A 24,768-nucleotide genomic window follows, 5' to 3' on the forward strand; every position below is an offset into this window, starting at 1 on the left:
ACTAAGGAGAATAAAAAGTTAATGTCCTTCAACTGTGGTCATTGTCAAAGCGTTATAAAGAAACTGAGAGGTATTGCAAAAAGCAAAAAGAAATCTGCTGCTAGTTTTCCTTATCTTATATGATGAACTTTTGCCAATCAAAATTGCCAAGCAGAAAGATTTACTTGATATGTGTCAATGTACCCCAGTTGAAAAATGGGATTTCTATCAGCACTACCAAGTGAATATCGAATTTGCGCATTTGTTTGGCAAGAGCCATTGACTGAAGACTGAAAATGTAATGGTGAATGTACATGTTTAGTGTAACTGAAACAGGAATAGTTAAGATTTTTCAGTATCTTCCTCTGCTGCTGCTGCTGCTTGTGAAGATTTTTACTGCAATAAACACTGTGTTTTGATCTGTGTTTTTCTAATTTCTCAAAATAAACTTTCTATTTCTGCAACAACATAGAAAAACCGTATATTTCAGCAGTACAAAGTTGTAAGTGCACAGATAAATGCTGTCCGGGTCCATTACCTGCGGTTCTGGATGACTTTTCCCAACTGTACCCCTTTTCCTAGACTTCTCCAGTCCTTTTTCTTCGCCACTCCTCCTCCTCTGGCTCTGAAGGCTTGCCTAATTGTAACCTCCTTTTATTTGTGTGTTCTGCTGCCGCTTGGTAAGACCTTTAACACTTATGAATGGTGTCTGTTATGAAAGTTTTTGACAGTATGCTCCTGATGATGATTGCAGTTCTCTGAAATCTCCCACAAGCATCTGATTTTGGACCCAAAACAATAGCCAAAGTTCTGATTGTGGATTGTGTTGGAGTTCTTTTGGCTGTGGTGAAACTGAACAATGCCAGTGTATTAAATGCTGTATAGACTCTATATTGACAACAGAAATACTGTGTTCCAGCATATATAACAGTATCATAGGGAAATGAGCTCCTCTCCTTCACAATATCAGAGGGAAGTAAGCTCCTGAAAAAAAGTTTACTTTTTAAAAGTATGGTTCAGTGTTGTGCAGGACACCTGTCAATCTTCTGAAGCAACAGCCTGCATACAGGTTTTCATTCACACACAACACGGTGTTTTGTTTGGACACCAAATATGTTATTCCCATTTTGCACACTCATACAGCCTTTGTTAAATGCAAGATGCCATTGGTTTACTAATCTTTTACTTAATGCTGTAGACTAATGAAAGTCTCAATTCAGAGAATTACACTGAGAAGCCAAATCACTGAGTGTAGTAAATGTTATAGAGATATATAAAATCCTAGATCAGCAAAAGAAAGTTTAACTATACACACATGTGGTCACTGTACATAGAATAAGCTAGCTATTGCAGGCTGTCGTATTTTCTAATTAATCACACCTTAACTTTCGAGATGTATCTCATGTAAAACAATTTACAAAGCTAAGATGATGAAAGCAATCAATATTGATGTGTTTCTTACACTGAATTATATGTCTCATACTTTCAAGATGTACAAAAGAGCTCTTCGTTGAATATACTGACATGCAATACTGAGTGAGAATCACTTTTGCTTCCATTCTTTATGCTGTATTTTATTCTCACACAATGTAATGCCATTTTGAACAGCCATTTCTGCACATTACTAGAATCTTTGACCTTTCTGTAGAATCTGAAGCACTTCTAAGTAAACTGTTTGCTCAAATCCCATCCCAAAGGTCAATTTACCTCTCTTCTTGCATCAACCTTAAAATTATTTTGGCTCTCTTGAGAATTTTGTGCCTCTCTGGTGCAATAAGTGCAGATGCAAAGAAAGAGAGAGAGAGAGAGAGAGAGAGAGAGAGAGAGAGAGAGTGTGTGTGTGTGTGTGTGTGTGTGTGTGTGTGTGTGTATCCCGTACCTTTCATTTACAGTTTTATGTTCTTTTTTGTATCCACTGCATTAGTTACCATTTTCCTAAAAAGAACCTTATTTTTAAATGTTGAGATATCTTGAAACACCAGTTTTCACAAATTTCTACATCAATTTTCTATACCAGTTCATTGCTGAGCACAAACAGACACCCACTTCTATCACTATTTTAAACATTGCTTTTCGACTCTTAAACAAGTGTCATCACTGATACCCAACACCTTTGCTCACTCAATGAATTCAGTCTGCATACAGCATAAATTTTGTGATGAATGGCAACAACTTTGAGACTGCAACCAAAACCAGTCCATACAGCATATTTCACATTTGGCAGTATTTTCAATTGCAAAATTACTTTTGAATCACTACTGTAGCCAATGAAAAGCAATGAGACTTTATCACTGCTGCTATTGCAGTTCTGAGGACACTGACCTACTCTATGAGTCAGTGTTACAACTTTTGAATCTCCCCCACCAATAAATTGCTTCCCATGCTACATCGAATAAAGGTTACATTCTGGATAGTCTTTGTACGTTGGCTGTGTAAGTTTCTGCACAAGGAAATACAAAATGTGTTCAAATGAAAGGAAGGTTGGGTAGACTATCAAGTCACATCAACATTCGAGTTGGAATACAACAAGAATCTGTGACTGGATAAGGAATACAGATGGGACTCGCCGTCACTTTAATACAGAAACTATTCTGATAATCCATTAGAGTGGTTTAGAAAAAACACACAGAACCTATATCAGCATCACATGACAGGCATTTGAATTCCAGTCTTTCTCTATTACAGATCAAAGTCTCAGCCACTGTGATTTCATTTAGTCCAGACGTGTTATCAACTGATGGATCTGGAAAACAAACAGAATCTACTGTGCAAGAAGTCTTTTAAGAAAGTGGGCAATGGTCTGCAATATAATACAGAACTAAAGCAGTTACAGATTTTTGTGCCACACACCAGGTGAAACACTATGTTCCTAGCAATGTAATAATAAAATAATTGGATAGATTTAAAAAAGTCTACTCACTGAGCGGTGGCAGGGGAAGACACATATAAAGGTTAAGAGCATGAGCAAGTTTTAGGAACCAGTGGCTCCTCCTCCTGGTGGAAGGGTTGAAAAGGAAGGAAGAGGGATGAAGGAAAAGGACCGGTGAGGTTCAAGAAATGGGGACAGTTCAGAAGAGTCACTGAGAACCCCAGGTCAGGGAAGGGATGAGAAGGAAAGATTGATTCTTGGGGACTGCACTGGACGTCATTTGAAAACCTGGGAGCTTAAAGGTGGAAGACAGGGTAAGAAGTAAAGCAGAAGTTACTGACAAAACATCATGCAACAGTTAATAAGAGTAGAAAGCTAAGAGTAATATGTGTGGTATTTATCCCACAGTGAGACAAGATGGTCAATGCCTCCATGGAAAAATGTGTGCGGTTGCCTACAGTACCACGAGTGAACCCAGGTGTGCAGCTCTTCGTCTGAAGCAAACTGATGGCCAAGAATGGCTTTCTTCATGGCTCCAAAAATATGTAAATTATACAGGAAGAGATTGGGACTGTACAAAGGATGTGTAAGGGCTTCCAAGTGAAAGTCCCACAGTGTACTCTAAACAACCTTGGCAAAATGTGGGCCGGCATTACATTGCAGAAGTTTTAGTGTGAAGCTCTTACATATCATCCATACAGTCCCAGTCTCTCCCCATATGACTGACATATTTTTGGAGCCCAGAAGAAAGCCATTTGTGGCTGTTGATTTGCTTTGGATTAAGAGGTACTTGCCTGGGTACAATCATACTTGTATAGGCACCCACAAACATTTTCCATGAAGGCATTGACCGTCTTATCTCACAGTGGGGCAGAGGTATTAACAGTTATGTTAATTACTTCAAAAATAATAAACAGTTTACTTACTTTTTTCCCATATGTCTCGTTTTCATATCTCTCTCTCTCTCTCTCTCTCTCTCTCTCTCTCTCTCTCTCTCTCTCTCTCTCTCCCCCCCCCCCCCCCCTCATATATAAGTGCTTGTTCCTACTAGAAAATACTATCCTCATTACCAATGCAGTAATTAAAATTTGAGTCAGTCAGTTGGTATATTGGACGAAGCAGTCTTTTACTACATGATATTGTTGGGTTATTTAGAGTCCATATTCTACACTGATCAAAGTCAACAGATTAACAAAAATATTTATTTGCTTTTGCCAGAGAAACTGTTCACATAGTTGCACAGCCTCATAATGGAAGAAGTGTATATAAGGCTCAAATACAATTCATTACAAAATATACACAATTTTTCTTCAAGAAAATTACTGTAATACTATCTCCAGATCCTCGTGATTTAAACTCTACTATTCTGATTTCTTTTATCTGCTTGTGATTTGTTAAAATCCATTACAGTAGTCAGATAACAATGGATTTCTGAGGTATTACACATCTTGAAATTCATAAACTGCAAAGTTCTAACAACTGACATTAAGTCTCAAAACAAAGTGTTCTCCATTAAATACTAGTAAGGAACTCACTTGATGTCTTTCAGTGAAACAGTTGAAAACTAAAACTGAAATATTTGAGAATGTCTTTCAGTGAGAGTCTTCAATCATTCTCAAAATTTTCACTAAGGAAGCAACAGAACCATGGTGATGATGGAAATTAAGTCCAATCTAACATGTAGCTGTTTTCAATTTTAAACTTAAAATTCAGAAATTGTTAGGAAAAGATGCAATTAAAGGCTTTGGATGTCACAGGAATTTAAACCCCTCCTTTCCCTTATCACCCCCACCCCCTTCTTTCTCAGAGTTAACTTAATGCTGTTAGCTTCCAATTTTGAAACACGTGAACAAGTGATATGTAACAAGTTGACGAAGCCTGAAATGTGCCTACAAACGAGCATCTCTTTTGTGATTTTCACGGAACCACTCAACAGTCTGCTGAATAGCATCAGAAAATGGAGTAAATTTGAAATCGGGTAGGAAGCTGCGCAGTTTTGCATTGCTGGCTGTCTTCTTGTGTTGACCATCTGCCTGACTGGTGTCATAGACCAGGCGACCGCGGAAGTCCCAAGCTTTGGCTATGGTTTCTGCAGCTTTACTTATTGTTACTTCATCTTCCTCGTCAACTGAAACATTAAAGGACTTCCTTCTACAAACAATTATTAATAATTTTTCAAATACACAATACTGCACATACAGAATTTTACAGCTAAGATCTGCCATAACCCACACATTTATACAATGTAACATAGAATGGAAGAATAACAAGGTGGGCTGTCAGCTACTTAATTAAGAAATGAGCTATTATTGAAAGTAGTCATCTCTTGACCAAATGGCATGGTACTAGATTGCTGGTTTTTTTTCCCCAGGAGCAACACATTCAGCAACTTTTAATTACTAACAATTTTATTTTAACTTTCAAATACAAATTCAGTAAGTAATCTGTAGAATCACATTCTTATTTCAGTCAGCAAGCTACACTACAGCCAGGTGGCTGCAGATCTCCATAACTGTTAGTTATGGAGATAGGGAATGCTCTACAATCTTTTAAAATTTGGCTTTTAACTGGACACAACTTGTATGATGGGAATTCACTGTTGAATATTTTCTAACCCTACATGGAATATCTTCTATGTTTTCTTGAATAATTATTTAAATTTTGCATTAAAATAACCACTAGAACCAAGATGGTGCCTCTTGCTGAAATTTAATGGGACTTTCCTACCTTACCCTACAAATTATATAGGTGGCTGCCCAAGGTTTAAAATTGTTTTCATGATTTGTCCATGTTTGTTGGTGTACTGTGCTCAAAGTAAATGGTGCAACGGGGAGTAACATGAAAAATTAACTGTGAACAAATCACATACTCCATGGTTCCTATATAAACTGAACAAAAATATGCAATGAGTCACAACATTAGCATCAATGAACACCATTAATATTCCACACATGTGATCATATCTGGGCACAGTAATTTGTTCAGTTTCATCCCCTCCTCCTCAACCAAAAAAAGTATACATAAATGACATTTTTCCTTTGTGCCAAGCAATGGTGGCATAAAGTGGTGATCAAATCAGAGTAGGTCTTTGAAGTTGAAGGGACACAGAATTTAACAACGAATTCTCAGACTAAAAATTCATGCTCATAAACAAGTAAGCTTGTGTACACTTAAAAACTGCAAAGTGCACAACTGCCTGCACTTCAATTCACTATCTCACTAATCTGATTCACAAGTAGATTCCCGAGTGACATGTGCGTACTTCACTCACCCATTTGCCACTGTCCTTATCCAAATAAGTTTCCCTAATTATATGTTCATATGCTCATGATCACAACAACTACATAACATGTGGAACCAAAGCAAACCAATAAAAGTGACAGAATGAGGAAAGCAATGGGCTATGATAAAACAACAGCTGAAGCACTTGAAGGCCTTAGGAAATTAAGCAATGACTGATCAACCTTATCAATAGAATATATGACAAGGACATTTTGCCAGAAGATTTAGTGAAGTCCTGGAAAAGGAATGTGACATGCTATTGGATGTTCGAGGATGACACGACAAAGAATATTAGAAGTTAACAGATAAATGTACATCTGTTAAACTGGTAAAGGAACTGTAGACTGGAGACAATAAGTTAAGTGAAAACAGGAAATGAGAACCCATACGAGGCAGGTAATCAAATGTGTGTTGGACAAGGGTATTATTTATCAAAAATGCTTTTCAATATTTATGCTGAGAAACTAGCAAACAAAGCATTGGAAAAAGCAATAGACATAATAGTAGGATGAGCATGCATAAATTCAATGAAAAGTATGCAAATAATCAACAGATAACACTCACATCACAACACTTCCCACAAAGATGACATCATTTAGAAGTCGCACACAGTATTGACAACTGATGCAGCACGCAACATGTTTATTTTGCCATCTTTTGCTGTTCTGTATTATCACTTGCAGTATGCAGTTTCAAGGCAGAAGTGCATTGAAAATGTATCATCCTTCATGTAATATATCAATTAATAACGCATCCACGGTATAAGCCTTAAAGAGACACTGTGATAGCCAGTAAATGAGACAGAAACTCACATGAATAAGCTAGAGCATAATGGATAATGTCATGGTTTATTGAGTACAAGCATATAGGTTCGCATCCCACTACATGTTAATTTTTTTTCCATCTTAGTGTAGTTACCACATTCTGACACCTTTTTATGAATGTAATGTAAGTATGTTCTGCAATATACAATGTTATTTAACATTTGCAGCAAGAGAATGAAGGAAGAAATAAATATTTGGCTGCTTATTTCTGAATATGTAGCAATTTCTGACTGTGTGATGAGGTAGGAACATAAGAAGACAGCTTTAATTGCTGTGAGTGAAACATGGAGCAATAACAATCATATTCTTACTTGTCATGAATATTTTGTTGTTTATTTCCGAACATATGGTAATTTCGGAGTGTGTGGTTAGACAGGAACCTTAAATTGCTGCAAGTGAAATGAGTGGCAGTCACATTTACAGTTCCTCACTTGACGCAAAGATTTCACTGTTTATTTCTGAATATGGCCAATGGAGTATTTGCAGATTATTTTCCATTGCTTTTAACACTTTATCATAAGCAACCAACTTATTCAAATGAATTTAGTGTGGCATGAGTAAGAGGTTAGAGAGAGGAGCACATTGTGTTATTTATTTCCTGACAAGTTAAAAAATGCAAACTGAGACTCTGTATGCAAGTGTCAAAGAAGAAAAATTGGAATTGAAAATGACTTTGATGACTTCTGTAAAATATATAGAGGCTTATGGTTTTCATGCTCTCTGTTAATAAAAATTAGCCCCTCAAACATAAAAATACAAAAGAACTGATAAAAATTAGAGAAAACATGCTCATATGGTATCAGATATATAAAAGTGAGGATAATCAAGGGACTGGACAGAGGTATTTGGATTACAATGCTTACCTTACAAGTAAAATTATTACAAAGCTACGCTCATATAAGCTAAAAAAGTAGCATGTGCAAGGTACACAGAATATGCTCCAAACAAGTATAAAGCACCATGGGAAGCTATCAGACAAGATAATTCTTCCAGCCAGGTATATTAAATTCTGTTTGATGCAGGAGAATTGAATGACTACTCTGTCACATCAGTCACATAACTCTGAGATAAAATTAAGACCACATATCTGCAAGGGATCTGCTTGGTCCCAAGACCTTTGTTTCAATGGAACAAAATCATGCTCGATGACGTCTAAAACTGTTTTCACATTATCTAATTCCAAAAAGTATGGACTGCAACTAAATGTCTAATTATGTAGTTAAATGAATAATTTTACTTTAAATAAATGTACAGAGTATGGAATTTTTCTGGATTCATTCAAAATCTCCAAAGTTATCCTCATATTCCAAAAGAGTGATAAACAGCTCCCCTAGAACTACTAACCAGTTGCCAATATCCTCAAAAATATTTGAATCACTCATGTTCATTCAATTAAGCAATTATTTTGGAAAACATGGCCTCCATAGCAATAGTCAGTACGTATTTTAGTCAGGTAAAAATACCGCAGCAGCTGTTCTGGAAACTGCTGATCAGACTTTAACTTTTTAGAATAAGAAGACAGTGTCACTTGTATTATGTGATGTAAGTAAAGCATTTTACTGCATTCCTTTGAACATATTACAAACAAAAATAAGAGTATTATGGTGTAGAAAAATCTACATTACTAGTAATTTCTTCCTACCTGAAAAACAGAAGACAATTTCTCTTAATTAGAAATAGACAATCTCCCTTAGTAGAAATTGGTACGGGTGTTCCACAGGGCTCTGTCCTAGCTCCTTTTTCATTATGGCTGTCAGAGACATTGTGTATCACAGTCACTTATCAGCTAAACTGATGATGATCTACAATTTTTACTCTCCACATTTCCCTCCAGTTCTAAATTGGTGATCCCTTGATGCCTCCGAATGTGTCCTACCAACTGATTCCTTCTTCCAGTCGAGTTGTGCCACAAATTCCTCTTCTCCTCAATTCTATTCAGTACCACCTCATTAGTTACGTGACCTACCCATCTAATCTTCAGCATTCTTCGGTAGCACCACATTTCAAAAGCTTCTATTCTCTTCTCATCTAAACTATTTATCATCCATGTTTCACTTCCATACATGGCTACACTCCATACAAATACTTTCAGAAAAGACTTCCTGACACTTAAGTCTATACTTGATGTTAACAAATTTATTCCTTCAAAAATACTTTCCTTGCCATGGCCAGTCTACATTTTGTACCCTCTCTACTTTGATCATCATCAGTTATTTTGCTCCCCAAATAGCAAAATTCATCTACTACTTTAAGTGTTTCATTTCCTAATCCAATCCCCTCAGTATCATCCGATTTAATTCGACTACATTCCATTATCCCCGTATTGCTTTTGTTGATGTTTATCTCATATCCTCCTTTGAAGAGACTGTCCATTCCATTCATCTGCTCTTCCAGCTCCTTTGCTGTGTCTGACAGAATTACAATGTCATCAGGAAACCTCAAAGTTTATATTTCTTCTCCATGGACTTTAATTCCTACGCCAAATTGTTCTTTTGCTTCCTTTGCTGCTGACTCAATATACAAATTGAATAACATCAGGGATAGGCTACAACACTGTCCTACTCCCTTCTCAACCACTGCTTCCCTTTCATGCCCTCTTGACTCATAACTGCAGTCTGGTTTCTGTACAAATTGTAAATAACCTCTTTATCCTTGCCACCTTCAGAATTTGAAAGAGAATATTCGAGTCAAGATCGTTGACAGCTTTCTCTAAGTCTACAAATACTAGAAACTGCAAGCTAAGATCCCAAAGATGTTTGGGCTTACATGCGGTTCCTCTTCTTTGAAATATTTTGGCTCAAACTATTCTAGGGATTGAACCGCATGTGTCGCATTACATGCCCTAAATTAGACACTTGTGACCCGTCAGTTAAATTGTCTGGCTGCTGGCAAGTTTGCAAAATACAAAATTAGTATAACATATAATAACAGTAATAATAATATTGGAAACTAAATTAATGACCCATAAATGATGTAGGCCACACAGTTGCAATTTGGTTAAAATAATGTTTATTCAGAAAGCAAACTAATAGTGAAAGTGGCCGTATTTAGAGTTACTGTCACACTCAAGCGCATATCCATTTGCCACAGTTTGCTCATTTACAATCTCATTGCGAAACACAAGTCCAATACTCCACCTCTTTATTTACACGAAAAGTTCAAGTTCACACCACGTGCGCACCTGCTCACCGCTCAAAAACTAAGTCCCGGGATACCACACAACGCGAAATTTTCTAAGTCATTTCACTTCCTAGCTGCCTAAAGACCAACTTTCTGCTTTCGTGTCTCACTTGAATCTATTTGTCTCTGCCCTTCTGCGGCTGCGTTTTCCCATGTGCCAAACATCCTCGCTCAACTGACTAGGGCAGTTCCCTTTCCTGAAGCTGTCCATCTGATTGGCTATAGCTTATTCTACATTATTTTACATTTTAACATATTTAAATAATCAAAGATTGACCACTTTCATGTTCTAAATAAAGTAACAATAACATCCATTACGTAACAACCATTAAATTATTTTATATACAATTTCCTTCTTAACTTTGTATGTCACAGTCAGTAGCCTTGCACCAATGGGCTTTCTGATAAATAAAGAAAGAACAAAATAACTATTAGGCACTAAACTTTAAAACAAATATTCTATTACCTAACGATTCAATGAGGTGTCATGCTGTCATCACTCAATGTGTTTTTTGTGGAGGAAATGATGATCTGATGCTTAACAAAAAAGACTGATAATTTAAATTTACTATTTCTTTTAAACAAATAAAGTTACAGAGTTGATATTTACAACATTTGTCATTTTAATGATTCACTTCTATGTGAAATGTCGACTGCTCAGATCGAACGAAGTGTTCATATTTTAGCATTCAGGTTTTTGTTAAAAACTTGTGAATTTCACTTTAACAGTAAATCCTAAACTATTATAGAGATGATCAATATTCAAGTTTTATTGGGATCACCATGAAAATTTATGAAGGATGGTAGATTCAAATTACTGTAGCTTCATTCCCTGAATTAGTACAGAATTAAATAGTTTTCATAAATGTTTCCTTTTATGGCCGACTTAGGTCTGCCATATTTAATACTGCTATGTCTCCCTGGCCACAAATGGCTTCTATGGGGTTTCCCTATGATTCAGGTTCTCGTCTGTCTCACTTGCACACTACAGCGCCTGGGCCTCATTCAGCACAACAGACGCTTGTGAATTTCCCCATCTTGTGGTAAATCTGCGCTCTTTGTGCTACACGGTCCTGGATGACAGGGTTCGTTTCACAATTCCTGAAGGCTGACTTTTTCAGCCATATATTTAAATGAGAGCGAAATCCTTGTAAACTGACAAAACATAGGTTTTCCTTTCCTTAATCTATCTTCTAAGATACGTTGTAGAGTTAGGGTCAGTATTGCCTCACAAGTTCCAACATTTCTATGGAACCCTAACTGATCTTCCCTGAGGTCAGCTTCTACCAGTTTTTCGATTCATCTGTAAAGAATTCGTGTCAGTATTTTGCAACCGTGACTTATTAAGTTGATAATTTGATACTTTTCACACATGTCGGTACCTGCTTTCTTTGGAATTGGAATTATTATATTCTTCTTGAAGTCTTAGGGTACTTCGATTGTCTCATACATCTTGCTCACCACATGGTAGGGTTTTGTCATGGCTGGCTCTCCCAAGGCTATCAGTAGTTCTAATGGAATATTGTCTACTCCCAGGGTCTTGTTTTGACTTAGGTCTTTCAGCGCTCTGTCAAATTCTTCATGCGGTACCATATCTCCCATTTCATTTTCATCTACGTCCTCTTCTATTTCCATACTACTGCCCTCAAGTACATCACCCCTGTATAGATCCTCCATATACTCCTTCCACCTTTCTGCTTTCCCTTCTTTGCTTAGGACTGTTTTTCCGTCTGAGCTCTTGATATTCATACAGGTTCTCTTTTCTCCAAAGATCTCTTTAATTTTCCTGTAGGCAGTATCTACCTTAACCCTAATGATATATGCCTCTCCATCCTTCCATTTGCTCTGCTTAACCATTTTGCACTGCCTGTCGATCTCATTTTTGAGATGTTTGTAATCCTTTTTGCCCGCTTCATTTACTGTATTTTTATGTTTTCTTCATTCATCAAATTCAATCTCTCTTCTGTTACCCTAGGATTTCTACTAGCCCTCATATTTTTACCTATTTGATTCTCTGCTGCCTTCACTATTTCATCTCTAAAAGCTACCCATTCTTCCTCTACTATATTTCTTTCCCCTATTCTTGTCAATCATTCCCTAAAATGCTCTCTCTGAAACACTCTACAACATCTGGTTCTCCCAGTTTATCCAGGTCCCATCTCCTTGAATTCCTACCTTTTTGCAGTTTCTTCAGTTTTAATCTACAGTTCATAAACAGTAAATTGTGGCCAGAGTCCACATCTGCCCCTGGAAATGTCTTACAATTTAAAACCTGGTTCCTAAATCTCTGTTTTACCATTATATGATTTATCTGAAACCTTCCAGTGAGGCCTATTCCATGTATACAACCTGCTTTCACGACTCTTAAGCCAAGTTTTAGCTATGATTAGATTATGCTCTGTGCAAAATTCTACCAGGCAGCTTCCTCTTTCATTCCTTACCCCCAGTCCATATTCACCTATTACTTTCCCTTCTCTTCCTTTTCCTACTATCAAATTCCATCCACCCATGACTATTAAATTTTCGTCTCCCTTAACTATCTGAATAATTTCTTTTATCCCATCATACATTTCTTCAATCTTTTCATCATCTGCGGAGCTAGTTGGCATATAAACTTGTACTACTGTGGTAGGTGTGGGCTTCGTGTCTATCGTGACTAAAATAATGCGTTCACTGTGCTGTGATACAACTTTACTTACTTCCATCAACATTCCAACCCAACTCTTGGTAAAATTACACAAATAACTCTTGACTCTGTATTAAATTGTTTGGCTGCCAATAAACCTTTTTGTAATCCAAACAAAAACTAAAAGCTTATATTAGGACTGTTTAAGAATGTAGATAATACATGTGTCAAGCTCTTAAGAGTACATATTAATGCCAAACTCAATTGGTTGATATGTTCTTCCCAAGCTTGTAAAAAGCTTTCGCGAGAGTCCTTCCTCCCTGCCTCATGTGAAAACTGAGACATATGGTCAGCAGTAATTATCTCTGTACAACATATTTCGCACTCAATCCACCAATGGCCTACTCGTATGGGAACATTCTCCTTATGTCAGTAACATTTTAAAGTTAAAAAAGAAAAAAAACAACTGTCCATATAATACGCAAGGCTGGTCCTAAACAGCATTGCTGCTTTCTTTTTATCAGACTTAGTAGCAAACCTGAATATCTACAAGTCTGCACTCTTTGTCAAGAGCAAAGCATTTCCTGCGGTTGACATCAAAACCATGTCATTTTTGCAGGAAGTGTTGTGAAATGAGTGTTATCCACAATAAATCACCATTGGCGGGATCAGAAAAAGAACTACAGTTTATAAGGAAGAGGACTGTAAAACAGACTATGGAATGAAGAAAATGAGGGAATGACAAAAATGATTACAATCTGCAAACATGAAGGTTCCATCAAAATACCATTGGAACTAGAAAGATCTGTAACAAGCAAAAACTTTTAGTTATTTTGGAAGTTAGCTAACAGAAAATGGAAGTTGTATAGAGAAAATAAAAAGCAGAATACCTATGGGTGGAAAAACTTTTGAAATGGCAAACGATCTGACAGCAAAAAGAACCCTGATAGAATTATTAAGGAGATTTAACAAGTGTTTTGTCTGGAACATAGCATTATAAGGCAAAAATACTTTGATAGTTCTGAAATATAATTGAGGAGAAAAATGCTGAAAGCTGAATGGACTGGCAGAATGACTAACGAAAAATTACTTCTAGCTGTAATACACATTCACTTGTCATCTTGCTGTCCATAGAACATTGTGAAGTCAACAACACATTCATATTGTAAATGCTGTCAATTCTTTCACAGTACAAATATTAAATGTCCAGCCTTCAATATCATATTATAATTCTAACCAGATACACCAACTAACAAATCAGACTGTGAGACAAAATTTTAAGTTCCACAAAACTTCACAAAAACATTACTAAACTTCACAAAAACATTACTAAACTTCACAAAAACATTACTAAACTTCACAAAAACATTACTAAACTTCACAAAAACATTACTAAACTTCACAAAAACATTAAGAGCAAGTTTTTTTTTGACATCTTATTTCCATGACCAGGAAGCCACATACATAAAGTGAGTCAGGTAAATCACAGGAAATCTGAATCTTGATGGATGAAGAGGGAATTTACTCACCATACTGGATACGAGCCCAGGGCCTTGCCTGATTCCAGTTAGCTTAATTACTGTTTGGTTTACTTCACTTACCATTACATCACTCAAATCCTACACATATACAACCCCATTCTAAAATAAAAAAGCTAAACAACAACAAAATCAAGGAAAGCAAATTTAGCCAATAGCAGCAGGAACCAGGGTGGGGGGTGCTAATTTATAATGCCAGGTGGAAAAAATCTTATAAGCAAAAATCCCAATAGCAGCTGTTACTTGTAGCTATGAAAATTAGTTACCAGATAAGATTATGGGATCCACATTGTTGTACTCTCGTAGTACCCACAAGAAAAGTCTTGCAAGATCCAATGAGAAAATGAACTGACGCAGCGGTTTTCCAGTGCCTAGCACAGTGAATGTTGCATTTTCTGAATTATCTGAAAAAATAAATGTCACTGTTCAGTTAATACATTTAGTGAAGATATAATATTGTTTAATATAAAAAACTTTTAACACTGTAGCTGAACATAACCTACGGCTGAAATTTCACTATAGTGTACACTAAAATTAGCAGTTGCAGACAATGTTGAGTCATTAAAAATGATATTTTAGCAGTAAATAACACAGAACATCACTCAGTTTTTTAATTGTAATTATATTTCCATATTTTGTGTTTGCGCGAATCAGTGTTTTCTCTGAATTTTACTAAATGATGTCACCATGTGGGTAAAATGTTTTTCACGATAATTGCACTCCAGAGAATATATTTTTCTGTGAACAGTAGTTTTCTCAACTACTTTTAAATGTAGTACAACAAAATGACTTTTATCCAAGACAATGCAGTCAAGAGCAATGTCTTTTCATCATTATTTCCTGCAATGCAAAGACTGATAACAGTAGTAAGAAATGAGGAAGACAGCTGAACTATCCAAACTGAGGTCTGAGGCAGACTATTTCTACTGCTTTAAAGAAAAAAAAAACACCACTACAATCATAATATTACAATGAATACCTTGCACAGAGACCACTTACCATGTGTACAGCTGATAAAGATAGCCAATTATTGGTAACTTTGTAGTCTGTCGCCAATTTTCACAGATGTTTGGTTCCATACTGCATGTAGTGCAACTATCAGCTGCTGAATGGTATTTGGTGGAGGATTCAAATTATGCATGAGAAACTTTTGGGTGTAGTCTTCCAACAGTTATAACATTTATCTAATGTGTTACAAAGTTTTCAGTATTCCAGTTGTTGTGGGAGAGAAAATCAATAAGTATGTGAGTAAGGGGCTGAAAATTTCACAGCAATTACTATAAGCCAAAACTCTTCTCTCCAGTTGTTAACACTAGTTCATTAATGGGTAGGTTACAACCAATTCACGTCTACCTGTGACAAAACAAGAATAGTTTTTGCTGCATGTGTGCATAGGACAGGTCTAACTCCCTGGTCTTCCACAGGGTTATACATATGACAAGGGGCCGGGGCAGGTGTGATACATAAAGATGGACTAGAGTACTTCATAAATCGAATGAGTGGTGGAATATAACTTAGAAGAGTTGGGAAGGATTGTGGGTAGAAATTTTTCGACTTTTGGGAACAGTGACAGGTAGTTGAAGCCCTCGTGAAGGATGCAGTTTAACTGTTCCAGTCCAGAGTGACACTGGGTAATGAGTGGGGGTACTCCTTTGCAGTTGGTCTGTGAGAACGGATATGGGAAAGGATATCTGTTTTTTAGGACAGAGAGTGTCTGAAGACTTTTGACCTCAAGCACATTGGGCAAAGGACAATTCATCCTGCAATTGTGCCAACCATATGTCACATGGCCTCGCTGTATGGGAGATATGTTCTCATGTGGAAGGGATTGTAGCTATCAGAATGCAAGGCACAGTCTGACAATTAGTGGGCACGATATGACAGATATTTTTATGGAGGCAACAGAGAGGTGGAGGTCAAAATCCAAGGAGGCGGCATAGTGGGCTGAGGAGGACCAGGTGCAATGGATAGTAGAGAAGGTAGGATTGGAGGGTTTAAGAAACAAAGCTACAAGATTCTTGGTCTTCCATTCTAGAAGTGTCAAATCAATAATTCTGTCCAAAAAGGAATAAAACTACAATTAATGTGTTTCTCTGGGGTGGAAAAAGTAAGACGGAAGTATAAACCAGCAATAAAGGAAACACATTTACTGTAAGATTGGAGCAGTATACCGGCTGAAAATGTCAAATGCCAGGGACATGTCAGGTGGCAAGAGGCATACTTTTCACTTTCGAGTAGTGGGCCCTTGATCATTACAAAATATTGGCGACAGAGTCAGATCAATAAATCGGTGGGAATAAACACCCCCTGATTAAAATGGTGAGGGATATAGATGGATAGATGAATTAAAAGGTGGCCTTATGGCAACCCACTAGCAAGGGACAGTCAGAGGTCCTCTGGGGCTGAACCTACAATGGAAGGTGACTTGCCACCTCTGCCCAGAGGCCGACAATACTATACTGCCTGACCTTAAAATAAGATTATACAGGCTGCGCCGTTGGATAAGGTGTAAAATTAGGCTCACTGCTTTGATGTCATCTGCAGAAATTGATGATAATGAGTACAGGGGCTGGACAAAAATTTGGAAACACCACGAGAAATGTATGCTTCAACATAAATGCAGATGCTAGCCAAGCCTGCAGGTTGCATGAGTGTATTTGATCACACATGACACCTGTGCAATGTCATCAATATGTTGCAAGTGTTAGTCAGAATCATAACAGCCTTCAATGTAATTGTGAGTGCATTTCTTTTTCGAAGACATTGCAAGTTGGTAATTGTGAGAATGTTTTTCCCATAGATGACAAAAATCAGTTTTTTTCACACAGTGTTACCATCTAATGACTGACCACAATCCCCACAGAGTGGGTCATTCATACAGCACGATGATGTATGCATTTAATACGTCACATAGGGGGTGATGCATATGGTTTTACATCACACTGATACCAATTACCTTTATTTCCTTGGAAGCATGTTGTCTTTACAATGTAATGCATTTTACATAGGTATACAGAGGATGCCACAGTCACATTGGATCTCTCAATGAATGTTACCTTTAAAACATCTTGCTATTGTACAGTCACCTTTCTTGAGTGTTCTTGTGGTCCAGTCAATCTGTCCCACACCTATGCAAGAACTGCTTCTTACTATGGACTTCATTTTCTTGCAGACTGGTGCTGTAAGAATGTACTAACTCTTCCGAGCTACTAAATGAATTCAGCTCTTCCATAAAAACTCTACTGTGTTTTAACTCTTCATCTCAGTAATTGACAATCCAAAATCAAATAGCTCATAAACATGTGATCTTAGGCTTTCCTGGCGAATTAACTGTTTGTACTGTTCTCGGGTCTGTGTTCAGGACCTGTGTTCAAGTCATCACCTGAAGATGACGGCAAGGAACACTGTCGAAATATCGTGGTTTGAAAATGACTGCACCTGACTGGAGACCCGAGAACAGTACAAACATCTCATAAATAGCTTTACAAATCAACTTCAACATAACATATACAATGTCTGACTCAAGTTTTACATCAGTGTTCGAAGTAAGTGATACGGAAATTCATTTGTTTGGGTTCCCTGGTGACACTGTCAGCTGAACTCTTGCTCCTACGAATCCCTGACACCACCAAGTCATGGCACCAAGCATAAATGAGCCTGTACACCAAGTGAAACCTTCTACCTCACATCACAGCTTACCATTACACGTGTGCAATAGGCACAAAACGCACATCAGAGCACACACAATAGATGCTTTCCATTTACAAACTATTTAATTAGTTATCAAATGACATGAACATCTGTAGCTGTCCTGAAGGCTAATAGTGGAATAAAGTATTCATAAGAACACCATGTTACACTACATCATCCAGTGCCAGAATGAGTACAGCGTTGTCTGTTCCGTTAATCTTCAGATCTCATTGTATATGGTGGGAAAAATGACTACTTCCTCCTCAGTTAGTCCATAATTCTTCATCTGGTTGTAGTTTAGTCCCCTCCATCCCTTGCATTATGCTGAACCTCTTCCAAGGTGAAATTTTGACTGGTATATGACCAAGTTTGTTATAGAGGATGTTATAATATTCTGCTTTCATATTCTCCTTACAATCTCAGAGGGCTTTTAGAGAGCACTGAGTAGATAATATTTTGAATTGGAACTCATGTCAAGAAACGTACCATTTCTGGGTTACAAACCATCTGAAAACATGTTGGTAACACTGCCACTTTTACAAATAATTTATTAGGTGTGACCCAGTGAACCACTCGTTTTGCAATTCCACTGCTCATGTACTCATTGATGGGGTCTCTTTAATATGATGCAGTACAGCATCTTCCAGTTCGGGTGAGCAGCGTATCCTTGGAGCAACACAGTCACACCTGCCAACAGTGAATGTACCGCTTGCTCGAAGCCATTGCGTAAGTGTGTTGAAAAGGGTATGTGATGGAATCAGATGTTGTGGATAACAATCTTCACCCCCGCCCCCCGCAGCAGTGGATAGCAGTGGATACCAGGCATGGGTAACCACTGCCAGGTGTTTCCATCTCCCAAACATGATGACCATATACTCTTAAGCATACACAGAAAGTTTACAACACAGGCACCACCAGTGTGACACCTTTGCAATCAGGGGACTACAACTGTGCAGGTACTTGACTCCCACTCTCGCATGATGTGCTGACTACCATGTTGGATTTTGGGCACTTTGTGCATATCACACACACACACACACACACACACACACACACACACACACACACACACACACACCAGGGGAGTAACGTAGATTGCACATTTTGCATGCCACACTGGGCGCCCTTTCATACATAGCCTGCACTATTGAGAATATTTTGAAAAGTGGATGTTTAATCCCACTAATGGGGACAGTGCACGATTAGCTGACTAGAGAGGTAAGATATATGCTAAGGAAGTGAAAGGATGACCTCTTGGGTAAGGTCAGTCAGTGTCAAAGGAGCCACTACAGTTCAAGAGTTACATAGGAAGGACAGTCACAGTGCAAAGGGGAAAACTTCAGTGTGGGGTAAGAAGAAATGACTTGTGGGTCACATGCTTGCCGTGTACTTGCTCACAAAAGAGTTATGAGCTACCCGAGGAGAGGAGAGGAGTGAAGGAGCTGAGGAATAATTACGCAGTGTTTTGGTCCAGGGTTCAGATCATCAATGAACCTGAGCCAGACAAGGGGATAGGATCTCATAACCAACAAGAGTTCCTCTACATGGCCCACATTGAAGTTGTTATGTGTGTTCCCATGATCATGCTGTGGATTTTTTTGCGTATCTCTTATCCCCCCCCCCCCCCCCCCTCATAGGAGGGAGCCACCTGGTAGCTTCTACCAATCACAATACCCTTCCGAGATAAATATTGCAAGAATATTTTTGTGCCTGCTACTCTTGGTTCTACTGTTTCTACTCACTATGGAAATGATGCTGTGAAGCATGTAATAAACATTAGTCACTTCTTTACTATCCTCCAAGAGAGTCTAAAAAAAACAGCTTCATTTACTTTTCTTATTAACAAAAGATTTCTACATTTTTGGATGCTCTTTCACCTTTGGCCAACACACTATTTTGAAGAGTTTATTCATGAGATAGATTTATGGTTTGTCTAGTTACATACAAATGCTTTAGCTCCTTCTGATTATGCTTCAACATTTCTGAACATTATTTTGGAATACTCTTTCTGGAACTATTTTGATAGCAAGTACACAAATGTTGCACAATTTGCTCACTCACCTTTTTCATGTGCACATACTCTGTCACAATGTCATATATTACTTTAACCAGCAATAAACTCTCTTGTATTGATGCAGAGCATCCATGAAGTTCCTGCAAACCAGTCTGTGTCTGTAATGAGGTTCACTTTTCTAAATAAAATGATTTACCATTGCACTATATTCCATCCATTTCTCCAAGGATTTGACACCAAACACTTACAATAGTTACCAGCAAATAAAAGTATGTTTAACTTGCGTGTGAACAAACGAAGCAAACCAGTAGTAAGTACATACAAATTTAGTAGGCTTTCAATCCACCATTCTTATAGGAGCAGCCAAAGAAGGGTGTGCAATTCATTGTGTATCAGTCTTAGGCTCAATATGGCTATGTTCCAATTGAGAAGCATCTTAACAATTATAAATTACCGATGAAGTAGTTCAAAACTGTCAAATCAGAAACATCCGCTCAATTTTTTCACTGGATGGCAACATAACAAGAATTTCACTGTCAACATTCTGCCAGAACTTTCCATAGGATGATTTTTATTGAGCATAATTGAAACACACCTTTCTGTATTTGGTCATGCATCTTGCGAATGAGAGCAGGAATAACATGGCTAGACTCAAGGCTGAAGTTGTCGTGAGGTCCAAACACATTGCACGGTATTACGGAAGTAAAGCAGCAGCCGTGTTGTTCGTGGTATGCTCTATTGTAAATATCAATCAGTCTTTTTGCATAACTATATCCAAAATTGGAAGGATGTGGTGGCCCATTGTGGACCTGCAAGAAAATAAGTCCACTTTCACAACCATGATGGTGACAGAATGCACAAAAACTTCAGGAAAACAATTTTTTACTAATTGTAGACTCATCAGGTGTTATTCTCTATGCAATCACTAATGTCTGAAAATGCCATTAATATCTATCAAATGTTTTAAGTAAAACAATGTGTATTATTAAATGCAATGTCTTTAAGCTATTCTTTTTCCACTGGTTTCAGACAACTTTCAGGCACTATGTTATTTTACAGCAAATTATGTATATACACTGACACCATCACTAACAAATTACAGACTCACCATAGATGTTCAGAATTCATGACATAACAAAATAAATTGTCTATAAAGAAACTTAAGTATCTGCAGAAGTGTATGACCAACTGACACTCAGTGCATGTTGTACTGAAGCTAACTGTTATCAGTCTGCCAGCAGTTCAAATGAAATGTAAGTAGTGGAAAATTACAGTTATCAGTCTCATGTTACTACATAAGATTTTTCATGGATGTGGAAAATAGTGTTTCACAAGAATTGTGTCCATCTTACTGCAGCAAAGCAAGTTTCTACTCTCTTCTTTTTACCCACAGTAATTTCAGTTGGAACTATGACATCAAACTGTCACCTGTAGTTTTGTACAAAAACTACGTCATGTCATTCTAAGCAACTGAAACAGATCATTTAATACTCCAAACTGGCATTACTAATAAACAAACTGTACAACTGGATCTGCACCTCATTCTTCTACAAGTTGCAGGCCTCACGGATAAAAAGATGGAGGGGGGGGGAAGGGGGGGGGGGGTTAATTCTACATGACACCCATAAGGAAAATGCAATACGTTTGCCAAAGGAATAGGGTGAATTTATGATTCTATGAGATTCAAGTAACTTAAGACTCTCCAATAATTCATAACACTAGAGGATATGCATAGCATAAGAGTCTATTTATTAGTTACGCAAACCAGCAGAAAATCGTGCACCAATATGGAGCTGAACACGACACACAGCAGACTAAAGATCGAAACCTATATATAAGCCTGTGAATTAACATGCCACCTGCTGTAAATCTGTTCAGTAGGCCTCAAAATACTTAACAATTTTGAGTGTGGAAATGTTTATAGAGAATTTCTACATACACTTAAAAAACTGAGTGCACATTGGCTGTCAAATTGTTGCTATTCTTTAGCTATTTTGAGCTCACCAGACAAAGTATAAATAATTTAGGAGTGGAGAAGACCACTCACCAAAAAGCAGACAAGTTGTCAGTCATCGACAGACCCACAAAAGCTGATAACCACCCACCCTCCCAACCCCTCTCCCCACCTTCCTCCCTCTCTACCCACCCCACCCAACACAAAACCTACCCCACCAAACCCACCTGCCAAAATGCAGCATTGGGACTTTACACCCAGCCAGTGTTGTATAGGGGCATGTGCACGTGTGTGCATGTCCTATATCTCAGAAAAGGATTACCCAAAAACTGGAAAGTTTTCTTTCTGCATACAAATTTTTTGGCTCACTTGGCACGTAAGATTTGGATAAAATTCCAAGCTTTCAATGATACCGTCCATCATTATCATCATTATCATCAGGGACCAACTGTCATGAATTCTACATCTACATCTACATTTATACTCCGCAAGCCACCCAACGGTGTGTGGCGGAGGGCACTTTACGTGCCACTGTCATTACCTCCCTTTCCTGTTCCAGTCGCGTATGGTTCGCGGGAAGAACGACTGTCTGAAAGCCTCCGTGCGCGCTCTAATCTCTCTAATTTTACATTCGTGATCTCCTCGGGAGGTATAAGTAGGGGGAAGCAATATATTCGATACCTCATCCAGAAACGCACCCTCTTGTAACCTGGCGAGCAATCTACACCGCGATGCAGAGCGCCTCTCTTGCAGAGTCTGCCACTTGAGTTTATTAAACATCTCCGTAACGCTATCACGGTTACCAAATAACCCTGTGACGAAACGCACCGCTCTTCTTTGGATCTTCTCTATCTCCTCCGTCAAACCGATCTGGTACGGATCCCACACTGATGAGCAATACTCAAGTATAGGTCAAACGAGTGTTTTGTAAGCCACCTCCTTTGTTGATGGACTACATTTTCTAAGCACTCTCCCAATGAATCTCAACCTGGTCCACCTTACCAACAATTAATTTTATATGATCATTCCACTTCAAATCGTTCCGCACGCATACTCCCAGATATTTTACAGAAGTAACTGCTACCACTGTTTGTTCCGCTATCATATAATCATACAATAAAGGATCCTTCTTTCTATGTATTCGCAATACATTACATTTGTCTATGTTAAGGGACAGTTGCCACTCCCTGCACCAAGTGCCTATCCGCTGCAGATCTTCCTGCATTTCGCTACAATTTTCTAATGCTGCAACTTCTCTGTATACTACAGCATCATCCGCGAAAAGCCGCATGGAACTTCCACACTATTGGTGAGATTCTCTCTTTTATAACCACAGAATGGCATCCAATTGGCTGGATTACATCTTGACTGCGTGTACCAATGTGGTGACCTCAACACCCATAGATTTTGTTTGCATGCTCTATCTAGCATTGTGTGTTCACCGTAGCTGTTTTCCGAGCTGGATGGGGAAAGCTATGCATGTTGAGATACAGATCTGTGTGTGTAAGTTTTCTGTACACAGAATGTCTTAGTCATCCATCTACTTCCCCATAGGCATGCAATCAGACCAGTCTTCTGGTCACTCAGAAAAATTAAAGAAATTCTGCAGCTGGTTAAAGATAACATTGGCCTGAGAGTGCACTTAGCAATGCATGGAAATGTGCACTTGACAAGGAAAAAACACAGAGGAAGACTTCCTGCAGTTCACTGCCTGATGTCATGGATGGCACTGCAAGCAGCACTAAATAAAAAGTGCAAGCAAAATCCATGGACATAGAGGGTGCCACATCTGTATGAGCCACCATGATGTAATTCAACCAATCAGATGCCATTCTGTGGGTATATAAGAGAGAATCTTGTCAGTTTGCAACAGTCAGTTTTAGTCCCTGATGTAGATGGAGGATATCATTGAAAGCTCAGACTTTTATCTGAATTTGATGCAGCATATGGACCGAGAAGTTTTTATGTAAAGACTCTGTCATGAAAAACTTGGTAACAATATAAGTTTTATTTCTTTTTGTTTTTTCCTGTTGACTCAATGCTCCTGCTTTCCAGTGGGTGGTCTCCTTTTTCCTTGAGTATTTACATTCTACCACAACTTTCCTACAAAATATTACTTATCTCCTTAAAGAAACACATTGGTCACTTTGGAGCACAGTAGATTGCTTAGAAATGATACAGAGTGGTCAAGTGACTCTCCACCTGTCATGGTAGTGAAGTGTTGTTTACATGCCAGCCACTATGGAATTGGTGCAATAAGATGGGTCAACACAAAATTACAACAGAATGGCACAAAGGAGCTACTGTGTTTGGATGACCACAAAGTGAATGAAGGTTCCCAATTTGTTAGTGTATCAATGTCTACTGTCCAGTGTGTCTACAAACAATTGTATACCACTTGCAGGCATGTACAAATAATGATCATAAAATGTCCAAACCACATCATTGGCAATTTGTTTCAAACCCAATAGTAACTACTGCCATCAGTGAATGCAGCTGCATCTTTATAACTTTATTAGCAAACCACATGACGAGAACTGCACACAATGGACATATGGTGGCAGGTGGGTATCTTTATTCATAGTGGCAGATAGAAAGGTTGCAAATTTTCAATGGATTAAACACAGAAATTGGACAGTAGCTGATTGGAGACATGTACAGTGCTTCAGCAAGTTATGATTTTGCCCTTTTCAAATGAGGCAAGTCTGAGTGCAATGAGTCTCTTATTTCAACATTCTCAGTGACCAAGTGTTGCCCATTCTTCTACAACTTAATGGTGAATATGCTTTAGATGCTCTTCCAAGATGATGAC

The 24,768-nt window shown here is 38.0% G+C and overlaps 1 protein-coding gene across 3 annotated transcripts in view; it reads right to left on the bottom strand.

The window, feature by feature from the left end:
* Positions 1 to 4,036: 4,036 nt before the first annotated feature.
* LOC124711596 (GDP-L-fucose synthase) overlaps positions 4,037 to 24,768 on the bottom strand; it is a 43,642-nt gene continuing 22,910 nt past the window's right edge. For all 3 annotated transcript variants that reach the window (XM_047241752.1, XM_047241751.1, XM_047241750.1), the window contains exons 5-7: positions 20,598 to 20,811; positions 14,565 to 14,702; positions 4,037 to 4,976 (exon numbers count right to left, since the gene is read on the bottom strand). In XM_047241752.1, the coding sequence (XP_047097708.1) occupies positions 4,738 to 4,976; positions 14,565 to 14,702; positions 20,598 to 20,811 (591 nt within the window). In that variant the 3' untranslated portion in view covers positions 4,037 to 4,737. The remainder of the gene's footprint in view (positions 4,977 to 14,564; positions 14,703 to 20,597; positions 20,812 to 24,768) is intronic.

Source organism: Schistocerca piceifrons, chromosome 8 (genome assembly GCF_021461385.2).
Source record: "Schistocerca piceifrons isolate TAMUIC-IGC-003096 chromosome 8, iqSchPice1.1, whole genome shotgun sequence".
NCBI classification, from domain to species: domain Eukaryota; kingdom Metazoa; phylum Arthropoda; class Insecta; order Orthoptera; family Acrididae; genus Schistocerca; species Schistocerca piceifrons.